This window comes from Cuculus canorus, chromosome 15 (assembly GCF_017976375.1).
Source record: "Cuculus canorus isolate bCucCan1 chromosome 15, bCucCan1.pri, whole genome shotgun sequence".
In the NCBI taxonomy this organism is placed as follows: domain Eukaryota; kingdom Metazoa; phylum Chordata; class Aves; order Cuculiformes; family Cuculidae; genus Cuculus; species Cuculus canorus.
This window is the reverse complement of record NC_071415.1, coordinates 16,248,941-16,273,473: the sequence shown is the minus strand read 5'-3', so window position 1 is coordinate 16,273,473 and position 24,533 is coordinate 16,248,941. Positions and strand designations below refer to the sequence as shown.

Sequence of the window (24,533 nt, the reverse complement as noted above, 5' to 3'; positions counted from 1 at the left end):
TTGTGATTGCATTTTTGGATGTAATAGCTGTAAATAGTGTGCTGAACTACCCAGCCATGACTCTTCTGATGTCCTCTATCCATTGATTCATGCTACCAAGGCAGAGTACACACATCATGCAGCTTGCGTCAGATGAAGGCAGCAGCGTCCAGGTAGCTCCATGCAGACGTATTCAGTTGAATGGCTGGGGCAGTACCAAGCTGAGAATAAAATTGATGGATTGATATACAAAAAATAATATGGCCTGCAAAATTCATTAAAAGGTTGCTTCATGCTGCTAGAGAAGTCTGATGATCTCATTAATTAGCAGTAGAAGTAAAAGATTAGCAGGTTGGCTCTGAGTTATACTGGTGGATGATTGAGCATGACATGGCACCACAAAAAATATGAAAATGATTGCGCTATATGTTATATTCTGGCACTTGGTAATACTGCAATAGTAGAAGATTAAACTCTTTATTGATTTCTCTGGGGTCTACAAAGCGCAAGTAGAAATTGTGCTAGAACCGAGATTCTTCTTTTACCTGCAAAAATAGGGATGGCGTACATGGTTCTGAAGTCCTGTGTTGTTTTTCAGTCAGCCGATACTCAATTGACTGTTTCCTGCCAATTTAATCTTATTTGCAAACCAGGCTACTTCTTTATCAGTGGAGTACTCTGCAAAATAGAGGGTGCTAATCAGCCATGGATTAAAACCAGGGAAGCAGCGCTATATACAGCAGAAGTAACAGGTATTCTGACATATGGAAAAAATACAACATTCTTACCTTCGTGAAATTCCACACAACCAAGAGTAGGATTAGATTTAAGAAGCAGATGGAAAATAGGACTGTAAAAAACTGAATCTAAAAGAGAAGCAAAGAAAGAACAGGTGGAAAAAGAGGTTAGGGTAGGAAAATAGCAGAGAGGAAAACAAGTTGCTACAGGAATTCCTTAGAGAAACCCGATGAAGTGAACTGGCATTTCAGATGAAAATTTGGGAGGATTTTATTCTCATTAATTGCAAGATAAATGATAGTGTGGGTATTAAAAGCAAGTTAGTTTAAAATAAAAACTCCACAATATGGCTATTTTACATTCCCATCACCTTCTGCGTATGATTGTAGAAAGCCACTAATTTCAGAAGAGAGATATCCAAAAATGTAATGAAAGCCACTAAAAATATTTGAGTCCATAGATGGGTCATCATCAGCTTGAAATCTGAGCAGTTTAAAAGAAAAATGGGTTGTTTTAGCAATTGCAATTGCCCTTCATTCCCCTGTCAGTCAGTTCTCCTTGCAAGCAGGTTCTCTTTCTTCCGTGGTCCTTTTCCGTCCCTGGTGCTGTGCAGAAGACTGGGTATGTCTCTTATGTGGCATTTTCCCTGGAATTTCAGGGTGGAAATAAGAGACTCTGACTTAAAGCAAGTGTTCTAGGAAGGCACTGTGGAGGAGAAACTTGAAGGGAGGGTTGTGGGAGATGTTGAAACCATCCTTTTCTGAGATGAGCTGCTCCTCTTACGGCAGGATCTTTCTCTCATTGTGTCTAAAAGGAGGATTTCAGTTCCTCAAGGGCATTTAATACAGTTAAGGGGATCCATTGTTTAGGTAACCTGAAACAATGCTCTGCAAACTTCCAATCAATGTGTTTTTTCCGAGTTCATGCTGTTTGATTTAACAAGGAGAAGATGCAATAACAAGGATTAGGCAAAGACCTTTTTTCTATGTCTAACTTTTTTTTTTTAGTTAATACATTTTTTTAAAAGAAACCTTCTTATGTAATTTACTTTTATCAATGTTAAGTTTCAAGTTTCCAAAACCTGGGGAAAAAGTGTCTTTCTCTACTGCTTACTCTCTCATCACACTTGGCAAATGTCTTCTTTCTTTTTCCTTATATATCAAAGCCAACAGACATGAGCGTGGTTTTTAATAACTGTAGGAGATGTTTTGGGAGGTATACTGTAAGCTGTACTTACGCAGCTGTGCTTTCTTTAACTGAAGCATGAATGTCAGTTTTTGGATAAAATGGTACTTTTCTTCCATTGTGTTCAGTTTTTTGCATTGAAGAGCTGTTATGCAAACGCAGAACAAAGCACTTTAAATTCCTGAGTAAAGGTGTCCCTCCAGTTCTTCAGTTAATCAGTACATCCTGTCTTAACCTTACATCACGGCTCGCTTTAGAAAATGAAGACCAGAAATTCCTCCTTTAAAGGAAAAGTGAACATAAATTTTAAATAGGATTGTAAGAGTCCCTCTCCTACACGAAGAAGTGAAGATACGCGGGTTGTGATTTAAATGTTCCAGGATGCATCTGCTGTTAGAAATGAATGCGCAGTTGAGAGAATCCTCAGCAGCTGATGAAGTATCAGAGTTTCACCAGCTTCTCAGAAGAGCTGTGCTGATCACAACAACAGGCGCCTGTGGATAGACGGGGGCAGGAGGGCGTCATTTCTCGGGGAACAGGGAGGAAGTTGACCTTGGCATTTTTTTGAGTACTTTGAACAGTGCTTAGAAGACTTGAGGTGATGCTTTTGAAGATGTAGATGTGCGTACCGAGGTAGAGCTTGGTCTGTCTCATTTGGGTCCTTATCCGTGTTTATGCATGGCTGTCCAGGTTGAGCCATGCAGGCAGGACTGCATGACTGTGGCCCAGGGGGTGATGACCCTGTACGGTGACAAAGGAGAGGGGATATGATCTTGATGGCACGCAGCCTGGCACCCCTTATGAGTTCTCACCTCCCCTTAGAAACTGCTTTTGAAGAACAAGCCAAGGTCAAATGTGTACTGCTCTCTGCAAACCTGCTTTGTGGATGCACTCAGAGATGTCCTATGTTTTGTTTTCGAACAGGAAAAGCCAACAACAATGTACAGTGGGATGAGGACTCCGTAGAATACATGCCAGCCAACCCAGTCAGGATCGCATTTGTCTTGGTTGTTCATGGCAGAGCTTCTCGGCAGCTCCAACGCATGTTTAAGGCTATTTACCATAAAGACCATTTTTATTACATTCATGTTGACAAGGTAATATATCACTGGTTATAAATTGCCTGTCTTGCCATCTGTCGGTCTACCCATCTTTGTCATCTTCCTCATCTTCTCTTTACCTCTACTGCATAGCATGTGTGTCACTTTTTGTCTCTCCATCTGTTGTATGTTTGGAGCCTCTTTTTTTTATTTTTTTCCTTTTATCCTCTTTATGTAACAGCCTTCATTTCTCCTTATATGTTTATGGGTATCTGTGTCTGTTGTACATTTAGTTAACAGTAATTGATAAGTTGATGCAGGCTGACAGTGGTGGCCCACTGGTTGGAGAGCTGACCTGAGGTGCCCTGGGCAAGTCACTTTACTTCATACTGAAAAAGAGAGGTAGTAACGGTGACCTTCTTTCTTTAAGTCCTTTGGGATCTGCTGATGACAAGTGATAAATAAGAGTTAGTTACTCTCATTAGTGATTACTGTAGTTTAATAAAAAGGATGAAACAGGCGTCTGTGTACATTTCCAAATGAGCAGTTAGCAAAAGAAGGCTGTGCGCCACAGAAGGAGAGGGCAAAGCACTGGCAGCGCTCGGTGAGTCAGACGATAGAGTTGGTGGTTAGCGAATAAAGAGAGAGGCCCAACTTTGGACAAAGTAACTTGAATGTATTACTTTTTTCTCCTGTAAAGCGATCCAATTACTTGCACCGGCAAGTGCTCCAGTTTGCCAACCAGTACCCAAATGTGAGAGTCACTTCTTGGAGAATGGCAACTATCTGGGGAGGAGCAAGTCTTCTGTCCACCTACCTGCAGACCATGAGGGACTTAATGGAGATGAATGACTGGCCGTGGGATTTCTTCATTAACCTCAGTGCTGCCGACTACCCCATCAGGTACAATGAGCCTTTTAAGAATGTGTATGGGTTTTGCCTAAAGGAAATAACATGTTGAAGGATATAAGGGATGACATGTGTGCTGTGCTGCAAGAAGCAGAGATCAGAGGGGCAGTTTCTTTTGTCTTAAGCAGAAGACTCCTGTTGGTGAGGCTGGTGTCTCACAGCCACACTGTAACCGAGGAAATGATCCCCTCCTGTACCCTGTGTGGCTGCTGCTTCTCTAGGAGGGGCACGCAGACTGGCACCACTGGTTTTTCACTTTTACTGAGGAAGCAGGGGCTTCTCTCTTTAGTTGTTATTCCCAGCAAGAGGTGCCTGCAAGAGAGGATGAGTGAAGTAGCTGAAAGTACTGGAGCTCAGTAAATGAACCCCAGGCGTGGAGGGATTTCTCTCAGTTATGTCAGAAGGTGTTGAAGGTATGAACATAGATTCAGTGAAGGTAATGTTCTCTCTCCTATTCCTTTCTTTTAGTACTTTTTATGCGGAGGATAATGATAGTAGAACTGAGCAATAAGTTGCTAGGTGTCAATTGTATCTTCAGCACCACCTTTCAGGATTAACATAACGCAGGCCGCACAGCTGCATTCCATAGGGTTTATTACGTTGTACAAAAGTAGATGGTATGTAAAAATAAAATAATAATTAAAAAACAAACAAACAGAAACAACAATACCACCCCCCAAAAAAAAAAAAATCAAAAACGAAGCCCCCAAAAGACCCAAACTCCTCCCAGAACAAATGTCCTTAAACTGCCGAGTTTAGGCTATAAGAAATAGGAAAAGAGGAAATTCTCCTTGTGACTTCTGTTTCCCTGAATGTTGAAATGAATTGATGAAAGGGGAAGTAACTTTCTTGGGTGATTTTCTGATGAGCGATGACATAACATGCTTTTAATACTCATAGAAGTGAAATACATTAGATGCTTTCACTGCCTTCCGCTGATAAGGTTTCTGCAAGATCTCTCTCAAATTATGGGTCCCTTCCTGAAGGTGCTACTCAGGCAGAAATCACCACTGAAGTGAAAAATGAAAAAAACCATGAATGTATGTCTTAGGAAGGGTTTTCTAGAAGTGTCAGAAGGCTTTATTGCCGGTACCCATTTCTAAGCACTGAAATGCAACACATTTTAGTGTGAAAAATTAGAGAAGAGCACAAGAGTCGCAGAGGTTGCATTGATATTGGGACATGGAGATTTGAATTTAGAAATCACAATATTTCATATTGCATCTGATTTAAACACTTTTTGATGTCCGAACGGAAAACACTTGGCAGGTTTGACATACTGTCTTTGCTCGTAGGAGAAACTATGTAGTTCTCTGTATATCTCTTGGGAAAAGCTAGCTTGTTATTCCCCATCGTTCATTTTCCTGGTGTGGAATGCTAGGCTGATGGTAAAAAATAGAGTAATCCAAGACCATAAAGAAAGACATAGGAGATGGCACTTTGAATTAAGTAAAATAAATTGTAGGAGAATAATTTCTGAAGGTCTAGTACAATTATACTTCCAGCAGATGTATCTTGTGGTGTCGAATCCTCCCTAAGCATCGTGTGATGCTGAGGCCACGATCTGTGATAGTCTCAAGTGCTCTTAGTTCCTTGTGGAACAAGTCAAAGCACAAAGCCAAATGGGATCAGTCACTTACAGACATGGCCATAAACAATCACCGGATTTGTTGAGTAGACTGTAGTCAGTTTGGTGCTAATGGATTCTTTGTAATAATGCCGTGGTATCCAGCAGTCATTCAACCTCTAAACAAGTGCTGTTCAGCTGGAAAAATTCCACACGGTGGTTTCTTCATGGGGGAAATTCTTGAAGGTTGTGCTTCTCGGTTGCAGCAGCTGCTCCGGGGGCTCTCAGCAGCTGGACGGGCATCTGAAACGCTCACTTCCCTTTCTATCAGAAGTACTCTCTTACCAGAAACGATGGAAATACGCCTCCTCTCCATACCATGCACTTCAACAAATAAAATAAAAAGGCTTTTTCAGTGCTGCAGCTTTAATGACAGTGACTTATAAGTACTGTTAATTTTTTTTTTTTAATACGGAATATTACAGCTGTAAACCCTGGAAAATATTATCTCATCAAATATATATATACGAGTCCATTTTGTTTTTGTAGTGGAGATACTATAAATTAATATTCTTTATCATCTTTGGGAAGGTATTACCTCTCTGTATACTCCATAGAGAGCTGATTGTTTTTCCAGGAAATAGTAAATAGGGTGCTTGAGGGTTTTTCTCCTTTCAGACTCCATTTCATGATTTGTTGGGTAATGGGTTAGGGCCAGTTTACACTGCTCTTACTGGTTAGTCATATTGCAGTGGTTTTTGCTAGGTTTCCCTGCATAAGAACATATGAATTTTGTGGATTAATAGTTTTTATCTAGAGCTGCTTCACGTTAAGCTTTTGCTTCCCATCTGCCATTCCATCTGTAACACTGAAACCTTTACTACTTCTCTTCTGATAATAAAAAGCTAATCCAGCCTTATAAGTCAGAAAAACACATTCTTTATGTGGGGTTAATGCTATATGATGAAGCCTAAGTCTGTCTGGGGAGCAGTCTGGTGTGTTCACAGGCCTCACTGCGATTGCTGGGAGCCTTTTATCCTTTAGAAGAGACATCCAGAAGCAGATGTCAAGGATCATACTATATAAAGGCAGGGGAAATGAAATATTAAAACCATTAATTTTGGGAGAAAAAATAGTTAAAAACATGTAAAATAGACCATATGTAAGCCACGAAAATCCAGGTAACCCTTATTATTCTTCCTCATGCCTTAATGTTTAGTTTGTGAAGTGGAGTCTGTAGATCCAGCACCAAACACAAAGAAGGTCCTAATCCATATGTTTCTGTTGTTACCACAGTAGAAATTGCTGGCAAAGTCTGGACATAAAGGCACCTCTAACAAAAATACTGTGTTTCCCTTTAGCCGTGAGGCGATATGCTCTATATTGGCCTAAGTGAAATGATGTGGTGCCTAATGCAGCCTCCGCTCCGTTCAGCTCCACTGAATGTTCTCAGCAGGAAAGGGAAAAGGTGAAATGTCCAAAGACAGACTTTGGCATTACAAGTGACTCCGAGGTGTGAGGTTATGTGACTGCTCCTCCTTTTACTCTGGGATGGTAAATAAAAAAATTTCACATGCCTCCTTCAGGATTCTCAAGATATTGTCTCTCACAGACATCACATTCATAAAGAAGTGAAAGAAAGCAGCACTTTCTTTCCTTTTCCTTAACTTTTTAAATTTTAGTGGATTTTTTTCATGATTTAAAGTCTTTTAAGAGAGCCTCTTTCAAAACTCTGTGGGAGAGCTATTGATGTCTTTAACCTCTTACTTTACACGGGTATCTGTTTGCATTATTTATTGTCTCTGACAAACAGCATCAGGTAGTCAACCTTATGTTCAGGGACTGAAATTTCACTCCCAACAAGGTGAACTATGGTAGAGCATCTATTGATTCTGAATGTTTAATGTGCATTGCGGGAGTCCTTGGGTAATGTGGCAGGTGAAGTGTTGTACCACTTAAATTAAGAAGTTTAATGAGATCGTTTAGCAGTGAATGTCATGTCAGTGCTTACCTGGCCACAAAGCTTGTATAAAGAATAAACGTAATGAAACATTTGAACTATTTATAATTTTCAGTAAATCACTGAGCCTCAATCACCGAAGGGATCACCAAATCTAATTGCCAGCTAATGCTTGGTCTTTAATAAAGGTCAAGCAAAATTATTAGCGTGATCTTGAGGAGTGCTTCAGAATAGTAAGAAAATAGAGTGGCTTATTGATGGAGCCGGGAATGCAGATAGGACTGCGTTTTCAAATATGAGCAATAAGGTATAACAGAGGAACTTAAATGAAACATAGTGAAACTGCTTGTGTTTCACTGTTTGGCAGTATTTTATGATGAAGTTTGCATAGCCATATTTTCCATAAAAGCCTGTGTGCTGTAAAGACTTGGTCAAATAAGAGACATTCAATGAAGATTTTCATCTGGAACTTCAATGAAATGTTTATTATAATACAAATTGCATCTGGGGAGGGGTGGCTACAAACTCCAGGGAGTAAATGGGATGATGTGACCAGGACTGGTACTTTAAACAGGTGCCAAAGTTGGTGTAATTTATAGAGATCATTTTTATCAGTCAGAATCGTACTCAGAAATTGAGAGAAATGAGCTAGCAGAGTTGACTGAGTTGCTCTTGTTTTGTTGTGTTGTCTTCTGATTGATGGTCAAGGTAATGTTTCTAATACTAAATAACAATATTCAACTAAAGATTTAAATGCTTCTTTAGAAACTTGAGGGATGTCCTTTGAAGTAGGTAAAGCTTTTTCTCAGGTCAGTGTTTGCAGCCCAATCTGCCAGCAGCAGACAGGCAGCCTGACTCTCGGTCCCAGTTTCCGTCAGCGGAGCAGCACTCACGGCTCCTTAGGAGAGATGTTAGCAAAGATAACAGCCTAAGATCAACAGTTTTATTTTAACTCCTGTGAAATCCAGATGTGGGTAGACAGCTTAGTAGTGATAGAGCTATCCTTTCACTCACAGTTCTTCTTCATGGCTTTCACTGCTAATAACTCACGTGTCCGGGTCCTGAACTGGGGCTGTACCTGGGCTGCTGCCTTTGGCTGTCAAGAAAGGAAACTGAGGACAAAAGGCCTGTGAGGAAAATTAATTATTTCAAATTCTTCTCCTCTGTGAGCAGCCAGATGAAGTATTGATTAATACAAAACCAAAGCGATGATGTCTGAATGAGGTCCCTGGGCAGCGAAGTGTTTGCCAAGAGTGAAAAGGTGGGATTGGGAGGAATAGGTCTTCAGGTTTTTACCTGGTGACAAGTGGAAATAATTATAACCAATTTTTTAGAACAATGTTCAACCTTTGGGAAAAATGCTTCACCATTTTTTCAAGGTATTTTTCTTGAACTACCTGAGTGAACAACAATTTCCTTGTTTCAGGCACCGGCCCAGATCAGATTCATCCCCTGCAAAACATGAATGACTACCACTCAATATAAAATATATCAGGAATGAGTTTTGCTCTGTCAAATTTACCTTGACCCACCACGATTTCACCAGGGCAGGAAAGCAAATGACAGAAACTGAAGCAGGTGACTGGGACAAAAAAGTGAGAGAATACGGTTTTCATGGAACAGTTAAACCAGGCTGAAGGTATCCACCTGCATTTGCAAAGCTCCTCAGCTCTTGCAAATGTGGGCTTGAAATGCAGTACTGGAAATGCAGGAAAACCTTAGAACTGAAACAAGGAACTTAGCTTTCACAGGCAGTGCTTCAGCTTAGGGAGAAGTGTTGGAGGCCCAGTTGAGCCAGCAGGGCTGGTGGGAGCTGTGTAGTAGCAAATAGGATCACCAAAACCATTGGCTCAAAATGCTGTTTATCTCTCTCTCTTTCTCTCTCTGACTTCTCATCGATTTGACTTAATTTAACAATTCTGTGTCTCACTGAGACTCAGACTTCAAAACTCTCTTACAGGTATTTTCTTCCTGGCTATACGTGAGCTGGTGCTGGACATGAAAGCCTACGTGAAAGATGCTGACTTTCCAGGGCTGAATTTGTCCTTACACCCCACAAGAAGCCACCTGTGGAAATCTGCTCTGAAATGCAGGCCTTGCCACTAGAATAATGTACCAGGCACTGGGCAAATAACACCCCATTCTTTAAAGCGCCCTGCCGAATGTTATCCTGAAGTGAAGCACTAGTAAATCGTATCTATACATCTCGATGGGAGTACAGTGCAGGGAGCTTTTGCAGTACAACATCTGTTAAGATGCCAATGCCTGAGGTTTTTATCTCAGTATTGTCGCTGACATTGTATGTGGTTTTGTTTGCTCAGAATATCTTTATCTGGCAAGCCAGACGTCAATCCGCTCTTAATGCTTCACAGGGAATCTTTTTGCCTGTCCAAAAAGGAACTTTATCAGTGCTTTTCTTGAATCTGCATTCTCTGAGAGTTCTGTATGTTCTTCTCTCTTAAATCCCTCAAATAACCTTTCCTCCTCCTCTTTCCTCACTTTGCCAGCACATTTGCTTGAGATTTATGTATTTTGAAGGTTATCTTTCTTATTTGCTATCTCCCTTCTCCCTCATGTTATCATTGGTTGGCACAGCAGTGGTTTGTGCATGGTCACAAATGGGTGGGGTGAAATGTTGAGATTATTGTGGCATAAAATTTTGTTTACATCTGGTGTTAATATGGTGTTTTCTTCAGCCTGGCAAATGTCAGCGATGGGAGACCCACCCTTTCTCTGTGCAGCCACAGCAGCTGGGGTTACTCTTTCTCCACCTCCCTTTCTGGGTTTCAGATACAAAGCAGCTTTTGCTTTTGGAGTATTGTAACATCTGTAGCTCTTAATAACTTAGGGGGATATTTAGTGCTTCTGAGATGTTATCCATAGCAGCCTCAGTCTGGCAACAGAAATAAATGCACCCCAAAATGGAGACTGGTTTGGCCATCCAGGCATCTCTACAGAGCACACAGATTAAATATGCGCCAGTGAAGCACACTTTTAGAATAGCAGAGTTACTCCAAGTACCCTTGTACTTGGCAGCCCCTTATCTTGTTGATTACAGTGCTAAACATTCAGCCCTTCATCTCTTCCTGTGAACTGAGCCAGCGTCTGAGACCACTCAGAGGGCTGCCTGGCAGATGAAAGCCCCAGATGCCAAGCTTTACCGAGTGACGGGCATTGCAGCCTCTGCGCGCTTGCTGGGCTGCCTGGCTGGTACCCTCTTCTCTTCTGTCTTGGCTTGGGCGCTGCTCGCAGGGAGGTTTTCCAGTGAAGAGCCAAAGGGTTTTCATCTGTTTGCCGTTTGCTTTCTGGATAAGATTTATTTTTTACTTATTTCTGACTGAGAAGAAAGTTTTATCTCCTAAAAGAGAATTAAACTTGGGTCTTCACTGGATACCATTCAGCCTGATCTATAAACAGTAACAGCACAAATGTTGTGATAATGTGCACTGTTGGTTCCTAGGCAACACAATTACATCTTTTGTCTTTAGGATGCTAGAACAGTATCGGGAATAGTAGTTTTGCAAGGATAACTGATGTGTTTGGGCTAAGGAAGGCGTTGAGTAGTGTGAGGAATCTTGCCGGCTCAGCTATTTCTCCTTCACAGCTTCAGGGCTATTTAAGAAACTTGTTTTTCATTTACAACTTACCTTTGTGGACAAATAGTCTGGGGTAGCCAAGTCAAAAGAAGAGTTGTTTGTGCAGAATGACTCTTGTACTTTAAATCCATGGTTAGCAAAATTTCCCACTAGCTGTCCTGTACTGGCAAGAGTTCTCAGCTGATCACTGCATTCCCGGGCAAGAAGGTCCAGTAGAGTTTGAGAGTGCAGAGGGATGTTGCTTGTTAGGGAAATCTGAGGAGTGACTTTGTCTCCCGTGCATTCTTGTGTAGCTTTGCTTCAAGTGGCTTTTACTCTCTGAATGTGATTGTGAGGTGGAAAACAGTAGCCACAGAGAAACAAGTCCTTGTGGTCTTTACCTGGGTTTTAGGAGCAGAAACTCTTTAATCTCTCTTCAGCTGAGTTTTTGGTTTTTTTTGAAAGTTCGGTAAAATCATTATCAAATTCCAAAAGCTAGAACTGATTGAAAGAGGGGAGCATTCCTATAATAGCATTGCATTTTAAAGACGCTCTCCCTTCACAGCCTCGCTGAAATCTCTCAGGAAATTAAAAAGCTGTTGAAATTGCCATTAACATGGTTTTTTGTTTAGATTTCAGGATGCCACTTACAATAAAACAGCTGCAAAGTATATCTGGTGGCAGTTCAAAGTGAAGATGAAGCAACAACATGTGCTATTATACCTTTCCAAAGTCACTCTTAAATAGTTGTGAACTGAAAGGCTGTTAAAAGGGGAGAAAAAAATGTTCTGGTTCAGTCTTTTACTGGTGATATTGAAATAGAAAGAAGAGGAATAGATGAATAGTTTAACTGTCTTCCTCCAAACCAGGGCTGAAAACATAAGACTTCACTGGTATGTGATGGTAAAAGATTTTTCAACCAATTTATACTTAAATTCTGGTCTTGTCTTGATACTGAATTATGCAGGGAACACACCCCACTTCATCAGTCTGTAAATGCTGCAGAGGAGGCCTGGCTCAGCTCTCATGTGTGTGTAGACCAAAACCAACACGTGTGCGTGTCATCGCTGCAGAGCTCGAGTGGTGCAGAAGGTGGTAGGGCACTTCTGTGCATGGTTCGTCCTTTGAGATGTGCTCAGAATGTGGCTCATTCTCAGTGCCAGCTCTTGAGGTATTGTGGAAGCTTTGAATTGGTGATGCAGAAATTCAAGACCTACATTTTGCTGTGCAATCCCACATAGAATTAGTGGCTATTTGTCTTTTGCAGTTACACCTTATTACAGTTGAATACTTCCTTTCTGCTCACCCTGCACCACTCTGTTAGTCACAATGCATTTATGTAATACTCCTGAATGTCTCTCTCTCTAAATGGTGCTGAATGCCATTGACTGTTTGTGATTTCACTCCTGTCGTTCCAGGCTGATCAAAGGGGATGAAGCCCTAAACGGTTCATTGTAGCACACATTCCACTCTGTCACACACTGTTTAATTATGCATTATGCAGCATTACTTGATGAACCAGCTGTAGGCACAAGCATCCCTAACCTTTCATCGGGATAATTGCGCTCTTTGCCACATTAGGAACTGGTTTGGGGCCAAGTCTTTTCCAAATACAGAGTAAATCTCAGTTGAAAAGTTTGCTGCCCCAAAGTAATTTCTAGCAAGTAGTCTTACAACAATGCATTCTTGGAGCACCCAAAGACTAAAAGGTCTATAAATCCAAGTTGGTTGTGTCACATATTGGCTTTAAACAATTGGAGCAATCTTGGAGGGTGTTTTAGCACTGACTCGGATCATTGTGCATTCTGAAGATGGGGTGTGCTGTGCCAGTCAGGTGTGAGGTAGCTTCCACGTGGTTTCTGTGGTAAGGGATTGCATCAACCGTGGCTATCAATGCTCAGTGAGGGCTGATGTCATTGCTAAATCTTTGTATAGGTGCTATCACGTATGCACTGAAACTGTTCCCGTAGGGCTCAAGTCTTGTTGCTGGTGGCAGCTGCAGAACTATAGCTGAAGGCTGAAACACCCTGATCCTTCTTCCATATGTGAAATTGGTATACGTGGTGCGTCAGGAGATACCAGTGCTGAATATCACTACAAAGTGCCTGGAAGACCTCCAGGTTTGTACATCATTGCAGCCCAACAGGGCAGAGACAGCCAGGATGTTGCTCCAGGTCACCTCGTGTCTGCTAGGCAGTACATCTTGGCGGGGTCAAGAGATCAGCTGGTGACACACTGCCTAACTTCAAATCGCAGTCCTTTTTTATGGTCATTTCTTGAGTTGAAGTGAACCACTGGTTCTCTTCTGATCACGTGGTTATATCGGTTGCAGCTCTGTTGAGCACAGCAGTGAGTGGGAAGACCAGTCTTCCACCCTTCTGGTTGTCTTCTCCTTAGCCCTAGTTATATCAGTTAATGGATCTGTTTGTTCCCTTTGTCATTTTCTCATTCAGACCTCTCTGCCATGTGTTTTTGTGCCTCATCCTAGTGCCATATTCTTCACTGACTCAAAAACAGTTCAAGCGAAGAGTAGGGCAGGTCATCAGCTGGCACAAATAGTCAAAATAAGATTATTGCTCAACCCAAATAAAGGTAACTAAATGTGACCTTCTGTTTTTAAAACCAATTAAGTTTCTTTCCATCAACTCTCAGTTCATTATCTCTTTCACCCCTCAGGCCCTGTTCTTCCATCTTTTCAGTCTTGGCGCAGAATTAATGTTAAAACCCATTAGCCTGACCCCGTTTTCCCCATTTTGCCTTCTGGTCCTCTGAACTGATACGCTCCGACAGGTTGATTCAGCAGCTCAGGGATCAAAGGGAGTGACAGGCCCACGAGGAACTTCAGGAAGGGGCTGGTTTTACTCTAATTGACTTTACTTTTAAATGAGGCTCGTGGAAGGGCCTTAGCAGCAGGGTCTTGCCGGGAGGAGGAAGGGCTCTTGGCTGCATTCCTGGCATGGGACAGGTGGGTCCCACCATTTGTTTCTTGAGATAACTCTAACTAGGAGATAGAAGCTTATCATTGGATGAGTGCATATTCCCTCTTGCTTTTTCCTTGGAAAGTGTGAGGGTGGTGAGGCCCTGGAACAAGTTGCTCAGAGATGTCATGGGTGCTCCCACCCTGGAAGCATTCAAGGCCAGCTTGGGTGAGGCTTTGAGAAACTGGATCTAGTGGAAGGTGTCCCTCCCATGGAAGGGGCATTGGAATTTGGTGATCTGTAAGGTTCCTTCCAGTCCAAACCATCCTATGATTCTGTGATTTTAGCCGTTCCTGTCACACACCTGCTCTAGCCTGATGCCTGTGCACAGGTCACCTTCTTGTCATCCTTCTAATGTGGGTTTGATGATGCCAGCCCAAAGTTGGATGTCTCAGGAGAGGAGTGCTGTGTGTATGCCAGCATTTCTTGGTGGATGCTGGAGGATGTCCACTGTGGCAGGACAGCAGGATTGCACCCCCGGGCTGGCACGCTCCGTGAGCTGCAGCTGCAGCGCTGCAGCGCTGAGCAGAGTGCAGGCACTGGTGGTAATGCTGCTTGTAACTGAGGTTACTTCCCATAAAACATTCTCAAGGCCTCTTTATTCCACTTTCTTGGAAGAAAGTGAGCATTTTTATTATAATTACTCAACCTAATAAGCAAATCATTTTTCTTATTGACTTGTACAAATAAAATTTCAGACGGATGCAGGAATGTGTAAATCAGATGAAGCGAATGGTTGCTTTAGCTCTACTCTGATATTTCATTTTAATTTCTTCTCTTTTACACAAACCTCTTGGTAATTTAATTTTGGAGATGGTGAAAAAAATTGCTGAATATAAAATATGTGATGTAAAGTACACATGATATAAACAAATAAAGATCCCACTCAGCCCAATATCTATATTTTATTTTTTTTAAGCAAATCTCTCTAATTGAGTAATGGACTTGTTGATCATTTTTGCAGCTCACTTCGCTTGCGTATTAATCAGTGATTATTGTTTTCATCAAAATGGGATTTGTCATGTAGGCAGATGAGGTTCTACATGAATATGCAATGGCAGACAAACACTGAAAAAACGCAAAGCGGGGAGCATCGTTTTGTACTGAATAAAATCCCACTGCTTTCGTAAACCTAAAAATCTATCATGTTTTGTTTTAATAATTGAATATCCTTGGGTATTAGCAGCTGATTAGGCAAACATTTCATTACTATTTCTTTAGATGCTTTTCAGCACTTATATTAAGTGGGCTCGGCTCTTTTTCCGAGATAGGATAGTCATGGCTGTCTCAACTCTTTGTGGTGCTGCACCCTTGCAAATGGTATCTTAGCACTGACAAGAGAATGATCTGTGTTTTGGTCCATCAGGAATGTGGAGAATTACCTGCTGTGACACATATAAGCAAGGAAAAACAGGGCAGTTCTCGGAATGATAGAAAGACAGTGCTACTGTTTGTCTATTTACATGCTGTCCACGCATGCTACCAGTGTGCCTTCCCAGCCTCTACACTGGGAAACACCACAACGCTCTTGTCACCATTTCCCATGTCCCGTTCCAAGACCACAGAGACAGATTTATGGTCTGGCTTATGCCAGCAGAAATTGAGTGCACTGCACTGGTTTTGGAGTACACGTGTGAAAATGAATGAAATTCAGTCTTTTCCATAGGGTTTATCTGCTGAAAAGAGGATAGAATAAAATATTTTTTCATCAATTAAAGGAATTGCAAGAGGGAATTTGTCTCACTGTTGAGGCTACTAAGAATATTGTTATTTTAAGGAACAAAATAATGGATAATTTCTGTATTGCTTTCTTCCAACATGCATCTGGTGGAACAATGGGCAGAAAGAGCATTTACCAATGTTTCTATTGTTCCACAAGGGTTGTTTCTTCTCCTAGCAGGAGAAAACCCTTATTATCATGTAAGTTATTGAATGGGAATCTGAATAAAAGAGAAAATAACACCCAAGATTATGATGTTGGGTTTTTTTATTACAGGGTTAAAATTTAAGTAAATAACATCATGAAGGGTAGATATTCTGGGCGTGGATCCTCTTTAACGATGCATGTCAATCTAAATAGCAGCATGGCTCAAAGCTATGTAGCTAACCCATTCAGGTCCACTGCTGCTTCCTGTCTATCAAAATGATCGTTTTCATCAGCACTCAACTTCCTTATAGATAGGAATGTAAAATATGGTAGACCTTCGAAAGCATAATATTAAAATAGCCTTCCACACTGAATTTTCAGCAGATAGCGTGTGTTAATTAGTTTCACACTCTGCGTTCAATCACTTCACACGGTCCTAATAAAAAAAGGTTAAAAATGTTCAGGCTTAGACTCATTGATGTCACCCACCTAACTGGTGCAGTTTTATCATGAAAATCACAATTCTTTCCATTTACCCTAACCACAGCTACCTCGAAAAGTTGCTGACTAAACTGTTAATGTCAGCTCTTACTGGAAGGTCAGCTAAAGTGACTGGGAACATTGGCCTCGTACTCTGTGAACCCACCTGGCTGCATAGGACAGGTTTCCCATGAAGTTCTTCACGATACGAAAATGAACTTTCTTGCATACATGCAGTTCAACTAAACTGACGTGTCTTGTGAATGCAGTGGGAAAGGAATTTTGTTGTACTAAAATCTATACTTTTAACGAGTTTTCTAGCCCTTATCTAAGTTTGACACACGTCTGCCTTACTTAAAAATATTTTTTGGACATATGCAATTATGGGCCTTTTTGGCAAAGGCGATCTGTCGGGCACTCAAGTTCTAGGCTAGCAAGATTGAAAAGAAAATAAGATACCAGTGGTGATGGTGCTGATCATTCATAAACTTAAATAAATAAATAGAAAATTGTTTAACAAATCAGGGTGAAACATTTCCTTCCTTTCTATCAAAATGCCTCTAAGCTGAATGCATAAACACCAAGTTATTTAGGGAATAATTTGTCCTGTGTGTATCTGATTTTCTTTGATTATTTTCATGTGTAGCAGGTTCTTTGCAGCTGCACATTTGGAAGGAGATTCAAAACCTTCTGTTATTCAAGTGTGTTTTTCAGTGCATTCGTTATTGATAAGCATATATATAATCTAGACTGCGAGATGGTGTAAAATTAGTTTTATGAAAGGAAAATTGTTTTAAGTAATGCATTTCATAATTCTACTGTAAAATAACAAGGGTTGCGTTAAAATTTGGAGAAAAGGAGCTGCATATGACACATTATTACAGAATAATGTTTTTCTTGTTTCTTTACTTCTTATTGCAGCAATAGGGATGTTTAGAAAATGTCCTCACAGACAAATGAGTTCCTAAGATCAGTTCAGAGGTACTCTTGGGACTGACGGGATTATTTAAAATGTTTTATAAATGTCTTTGAGTAAAATCTCAAGCCATGGTTGAGCTGTGTGATATTTCTGTGGTAGAGACGGACAAACTGGGGTACAACTGGATAGACCTCCCTGGAAGAGTTATCTTAATAAATGTACTTTGCACCTAAAGAGATGGAAGATTAGTTAAAGGACGGCTCTCAGCTTTGAATCTTGGGTGTGATCATTGCATTTACTGCTTCTCAACACTTGGACTTGTAGAACCTTACCCATAAAGTCATTTATGAGAAGGTAATGTGAAAGTCCATTGTTTCAGAAGAGCTACAAGCGTGCTGTGGTGAAGCACGTGCTATTAAGTGCTTTATTGCTCTAGTATAGTATAGTATGTTTGATAAGATCCTGGATAATTTAAATGCTTGTGTTGAAATTGTGCTATAAAATAACTGGAAATTGAGTAGATTACTTTATGCCTAGTGAACAGCTAAAGAAGGTCAAAAGCAACAAGTTAGGAAGTTTTAATGAGTGCATGTGGTGAGTATTTTATTATCATAAAAGCTGTAGGGTTTATTAGCTGATAGAGGGCTGGAGTTTTTCATTAGCCAAAGGCATTTCAGGGTTTCATGGGATATAGCTGGAAAACATTCCAAACAAATGAATATTCTATTTTAAAAGAATAATGAGACGTTGAGGGTTTTTATAAACTCCAAAGTTTGCTAAACCAATATCTCTAATTAGTTGAAGAAACTCTCTGTAGAGGCTTTGCATCGGCGGCTGTGCACATAGCAAATGTTTTAAGCATTTACATATCAAATACTGCTGGCAGCGTTTTGGCTGCAGTCCAGAGCTGTAGATAGTTTTAATCACATTTGTTCATTAATCCTTGGTGGAATTCTCTTATATGGTCTCTTTAGGATTTTCATTTAAGTATGTGCTGCTCTTGTCAGCAGTGGGCTTATTTATTTATTTTATGAATGCCATCTGAAGCCTTGAATTTATAGAAAATAGGTTGTGGAGTGGCTCAGGAAGCAGACGATGGGGTATATTCTTTTTCTCGCAGTAGATCTCCTTTGTACCCAAGCATTTATGTGCTCTCGCTGGGAAGAGGTTTATTCAGCAGCGTGACATTTAAAGAAGACTTTCACTCTTTTGTGACTATGTTAGTTCTTTTCTATAGGAAACAGACAATGGTTGAATGAGAGGCAGTAATTGAAAGTACAGCAAAGATGATTGTATTGCTAATAAAGTGTCTTGAGAGTCATACAACAGTGACAGAGCTGCGCTGAGAGAAGCTGCATCTCGTGTGATGGCTGATCAGCGCCTGGAGCATCGAAATGCAGAAAGCTAATGCTCTGGAATACATGGCCACGACTTCTCGGCCCAGATGGCAGCACTTTGCTGGAGCTGATCCCTAATCTCTCAACTACTCAAGCAAGCTGAGCTGCTAAGGCAATAGTTTTCTTCCATTATCTTGTTCCTCTGCTAAACTTGACTTGAAAGATAAAACAAACCATTTAAGACAGCAGTGCTGTAAAAGCAAAGGTGTTAACAGTTACCTAGAGCCTTCCACGTGCGGTTGGCCTCTGAAATCACATCTGTCGTTCTCATTTCATGGTACGTTTTACGAATGACTGCTGTTACGGGAAGCGGCTTCTCTGAGAAACGCCTGCCATGCTAATATTTGTTCTGTGATAGATAGCAAAGGCTAAGTATAGCTTTCCCTTTTCTTTGCATTTTTATACGGCAGAGTCTTTTTTTCTTGCTACAGACAGAGTCGGGCTCCTCTGAGCTTCTCCTTGCACTAAATTGCCTTTGAGGACAGAGGAGGAGTTGGGAGCATCAGTGAGAAAGTCAGGTTGCGTATCCAGGGTCTGAAAACTGAACTGTATGATGAACCTGTATTGTGTTGTGTTTATGTCATTGCTCATCTTGTTATAAGCATTTCCTTCAGGAAGAAATCGTGTAGGTTTTTGCTTTTTTTTCTGCATGTTTAACCGTGGAGTCATATCATGCTTAAGTCTGAGTAGACGAGTTTGCCCTATAATTCCAGTTTTCTTCTCCAAAGTCTTTTTCTTCTCTAGGGACCTTCTAGAAATAGTTTCTTGCCGAAGAGCTGCTGGAGTTGCTGTACATCGGGACTCTGTAGGGCTTTGCCTTCGCATAGTCACAGCGATCCTGGGAAAGGAAACTGTGAAGGGGAGTGAGCGGCTACGGGTGGGAATACCAAAACTTTGGGCACTGGGAGAACTTGTTTGGGGAGAACAGTTTTAACTTATCTGTTCTGACTCTATATTTGCCTTCTTTGTCCTTGCTTCAGAGGCCCTGTGTTGCTGCTTCAAACCACATTAGGCTCCTTGCCCTACTCTCCCAAATGCTTTCTCCTCTGTTTATTACTCTGTTTTTCTGTCTGTTCAGTTGCTTTTGTGATATTTGCCTACTGCTCCGGCACCTCACACCACAGCAGAACTGCTGCTGTGTTTGCTGACACCCTGGTGTTCACCACCGCAAGGGCTAACCCCATCGCTGCGCTCTGTCCCTCTTTGTTGCAGCTGTAGCTAAGCTGTAGTCCTGTGCGGTGACTGGCGGACTTGCCTTTGGATAATGCTAAATTAATCATGATTAATAATTTTCAGTGTGCCTTCTCCTCACACTGGCTATGTTGTTCTGTAGTAAGCTCGGCTGTTTGAATTGCACCAAAAGCAAACGTGTGGCCCTGCAGGGGGCTGCGCACCTTGGTGTCTGGTGAGAGCTGACCTGCTGCTTGAATTTAGAAACTGCCGTCAGACCCCCGGCGCTGCTGTCACGGCACAGCATCATCTCAGTCACCACATCGTCACAGTCACTGCAGCGCAGCTGTTGCAGTTTGGAACTTGAGTGTTATCATTCTAGGGAATACAGCCTTTGTCTTTGCAAATATGGTATATACAGAAAAAAAATCTGAGCTGTGGCTGCAGCAGAATTACCAGCAGCGCCGTGGGTGCTGGTGTGTGTTCATTTGCAAGGATTCCCAGGTTCAGTGTTTGCTGGTTGCTGCACCTGACAGCTATTTGTGTACTTCCCTAACTGCAGCAGGTTGGTTTGATGGGGAAAAGTTGGGCAGTTGATAGAAGCTCCTATCCATCCCACTGTTGTGTCAGTAATGTGACGTGGTTAGCACAGCAGTCACTGTGGCCAGTACTGTCAGCTGTCACAGCCTAGGCATGCTTATGTTTGTTTTGCTGGGAGTGTGTCAGTAGGCAGGGTAATGAGAATTTTCTTTTGTTCTGTCAATAAAAAGACATGAATTTTTATTTTACCTGTCATATTAGAAAATGGATGAGAAAAAAGCTGAACTTTTGATCTGACTTGGCCAAATTGTTATGCAATTAAGTTTTGACGTATGAATAGTCCCATCGAAGTCACTACTATTCCTTACAACCTTCAAGTTGCCCATGCGTTAAAGTACCTTGCTGAATCAAGGGTGTTTATAATAGCCTTCTGCTGCCTTCCAAAAGTAACAACCACTTGTTTTCTTTCTCTCAGATTCTCCAAAGGCTTTCTTAATCTATTTTCACAGCTGTAAACTAAGGGGATCTCTGTTCTTTGCTTGGATTAGTCACCAGGACTTGGAGGATTTGCTTAAAACCAGCAAGCCCAGCATTGCTTTTTGTTCTCCACAGTGTTTGGCCACGGTTGTGCACAGGGACACACTCGCACCGCATCCTGGGCAGACCTGCCAGTGCGTTCAGACAAAGCAAACTCAAAGTCAGTGTTTCTCTTTCCAGCTTTCCATTTCAATCCCCGGTGTTTATGACATACTGTGAAATGATTGCAATGCTCAGCATGTGTATGTGCTAACAGAGTGCCTGGTTAGTCTGCTCATGCTCTGGGACACCTCAGCCCCAGACGAGGGGCTGCTCGTGAGAAAACGCTAGTAACAGACCTCACTTTGGTTTCTCAATGTCTTCTGAATTCCCTTATTGCTATAGGGCTCACCTTTTTCTTCCTTAGACCTTTAACTCTAATCATGACCCTAACACTGGACTGAGCCTCTAGCCCAGGAGTTGTGCCACGTCCGCAGGTTGAGCAGTGCCAAGGGTCGAGCAGACCTGGAGCTGCCTTGGCAGCCTCTGGAGTCCCCACCCCTGCCTGGACTAACGCTCTGAGCCCAACCCCACTGGAGGCTCGGCAAAGTTTTGCATCGTGGCATCTCAGCGGACGGGCACAGTCCCTGCTACTTCCATCCACCCTGTGTGCAGGAGGGGAGCAGCAGGACCTTATTGAGGTGATATCAGTAAAGGTCTGGTGGAGATGGACCCCTCTGTCCCATCTGGCAGACCTACCCTAGCGCCAACTCCAGATTGACGTCAGTGTCGTTGAAAACACTTTGTTTCCCCATCAGTCATCTTCGTTTGTCATCTTCTCATGGAAGCCCTCTCACGCACACCATCTTTCTCTACACTTTGAGTTCATTGGAGGATTAGTTTTCCATTTTTCTCTGTGTGCTGCACACCTAAAAACTGACATTTTCTGTCAGCCTCTCTACTCTGACGTTGTCCTCTCTCCCTGCCAACAGCACAGGTAACTAGCTGACTAGTCTTTTTCCCTCGTGCCTCGCCCTCCGAGTGAATTGAATTATAAAGAAAATACAAGTGGGAGTTGTGTGGATACATCCATCAGTTCCAGCCTCGTGCATCAGCTGAGAAAAGCTTTTTTCTTCGATCTGTATTCGGGCTGTGTTACACACTAGGGAAACTGATAGGACTGTAATATGTATATCAGTGTGTTTAAATCAGTAGCAGGAACCACTCTGCTTATCCTCATGGCTTTTTTTTTTTCCCTTCTTAGGAAGGAAATACTAGAAATATGTTGCACTTGTTACTTTGTGTTATATTGTGATGGTTAGTGAAGGATTGTGTGCCAGGTTTATGCTCACTGAATTATCACTGAAATTTGGGAGCTATAGCAGAATTTAATTTGGCAGCATGGAGTTGATGTTGCTCCCAGTGATGTTTTCAGCTGAAAATCTCAGCTTTCTGTTGCGTTACTTAGAGTAAAAAATACAGCCATGTTTTTAGTATTTCTCAGGAGTTGCAGAGGCATTGAAATACTGGTGCCAGAGGCACTTCTGCCACCATACGTGAAGGAGTGTGCAAACAATCTGTGCCAGACGCAGTTAGGAAATGCACCCGTGAAGGCAAAGTGTTCTGGAAGGTGAGGGAGATTTTAGCAAATGCATTAGCATCTATGGCACGTTCAATACTTTTGATTTTCTTTTTATATGTCATATGGTGGGATAATTCAGAGGTGGCACGCAGCATCCTCATGGTATTGGGGCTGGAAAAAGCACTTTGAATGAAAGCTTAATAGAAATACAGCGTGCTCCCATGCTGAGCACAGAATTGGTTGACCGCATAAATCTAAATGTCAAATAACTAAAAAGTTTTACCGAATGGAAATGCAATGTTTTATTTCCATGTTGTCAACATGTGAAAGGAAGCATACCTAACTGACAAAGAGTAAAACTCTGTAGAATATTTTTTTAAAAAAGTAATTTTAGAAGTAAAACCAAGATGCCACCAATGTTTTCAAGAAGTGGGAAAATGTCAATAACTTTGAGAGCTAAAAATCATGTGGGCATTTATAAGCATTATCTAAAAAGTGAGAAGCATTGAAAAGTTTGTGTGGTGGCCCCAGGTCCAAATACACTTGGTAGAGCACGGCTGAATAGTGAAATATAGGTTGGTGAGCAATATAGAAACGATGATGGGTTTTTGAGCGGTGTGGATTGTTACTTTGATTGATTTGATTTTTATCCTCTAAGGAAATTAAAGCTCAAGCACTTCCAAACTTGGTTATATTTCAAAAGATCATCTTTGCGTGCCAGCTTTTGCCTAGAAACTCACCCGAAGATGTCAGCTATTGAAACCATTTCATGTGGAAGCATTGCTAAGTAAATTCGCTAAATGCCTATTCATGCCAGTAAGATGGAGAATCACTGGAGCAGCAAATGTGAAAATCTGCACAGCTTACTATCCAGAAAGCAGTTTCCTGAGGTTGCCAAATTGAGATGCAGAGTTTGACCCTGGGAGGTATTGCAACTTACAGCGGTGAGCAGAGGAGGAGGGTCTGGGGCTCCCGCAGCGTGGTCGTTCAGGCTGCTTGATAGGCAGATACTTTACTTGGTCCAGATAAAATCAGTGGTTAACTTCTTCTTTATTCATCAGTTCAATAATGAAATGGTAACTGTAACGACAGAATAATTTGGTTTTATGAGATACGAAGATAGTTTACTAGGCTGATAACATTTCCAAGTTATTGCAGCCTGGCCCCATGAGTTAAATGCATTTTGTGCAGGTCTCTGGTTTAACTTAATTTTCTGTGGCTTATATAAATGAAATTTTTTCAAGATACGATGCTATTGACAACTGTTTATCTTCAGTTTTTCTGCCATCAACTCCATTACAGACCATTGCTTAAATGGTGTTGTATCTGTAGTGTTGTGGTTTTGAATGCTACTGAGGAGATGAAGATCTTTTTAATACCATTTATTCAGTTTTCCTAAATATAATGACCTAGATAAATAGAGAACGGTTTTGCTCCATTGTTAAAGAAATAACAGACCACAAAAGCTGTCAAGCGTAAAAAGATTCTTGGACATGTCAGCTGAAATTTTGAAAATGCTGGTGTCAGATTGCCAGTCATACTAATTGGAATTAACCTTCTACATTCCTTTGTTCCTATTATTTATATTGGGATTTTGACATCCAAGTTATCTTGCTTTATGCATTCCAACCACGGCCTCTTCTCTGTTACAAGGATGGAAACAACTAAAATGCCAGTAGATACCTAACCAAATTCCCTAGGAAAGAGCTAGCAAAGCATGTAAAAATGGGACTATCAGCGCAGTCATCTCATAGCTGGGTTTACAGACTTAAAAATTGTTGGGCAGTATTAGCAGTATTACTTAATACATACTCTCTTACAATGCTTAAGCATCTGCCAAGAGTTGATATGAAATTTGTTAAGATGTAATAAAGCTGTGGTTCTTTCCAAGTACACTTGAAGTTTAGCTGCGGGATGGAAGTTTTTTCAGCAGCCACCTCCTTCAAAGATTCTGCAGGTGATCCCCAAATGAGAACAACAAGTATACTGTAAACAGAGTAGATTTCACAGTGTAATTTGTTCATTTTCTGTTCTTTCTCTTGCAGGACCAATGATCAGCTAGTAGCATTCCTGTCCAGATATCGTGATATGAACTTCTTGAAATCACATGGAAGGGACAACGCAAGGTAAG

General features: G+C 41.4%; 1 protein-coding gene across 2 annotated transcripts in view; it reads left to right on the top strand.

Annotated features, from left to right (window-relative positions):
* The window catches only part of XYLT1 (xylosyltransferase 1), a 171,283-nt gene that overhangs the window by 100,213 nt on the left and 46,537 nt on the right, over positions 1 to 24,533 (top strand). For both annotated transcript variants that reach the window (XM_054080473.1, XM_054080474.1), the window contains exons 3-5: positions 2,827 to 2,999; positions 3,643 to 3,845; positions 24,448 to 24,528. In XM_054080473.1, coding sequence (XP_053936448.1) covers positions 2,827 to 2,999; positions 3,643 to 3,845; positions 24,448 to 24,528 — 457 coding nt within the window. The remainder of the gene's footprint in view (positions 1 to 2,826; positions 3,000 to 3,642; positions 3,846 to 24,447; positions 24,529 to 24,533) is intronic.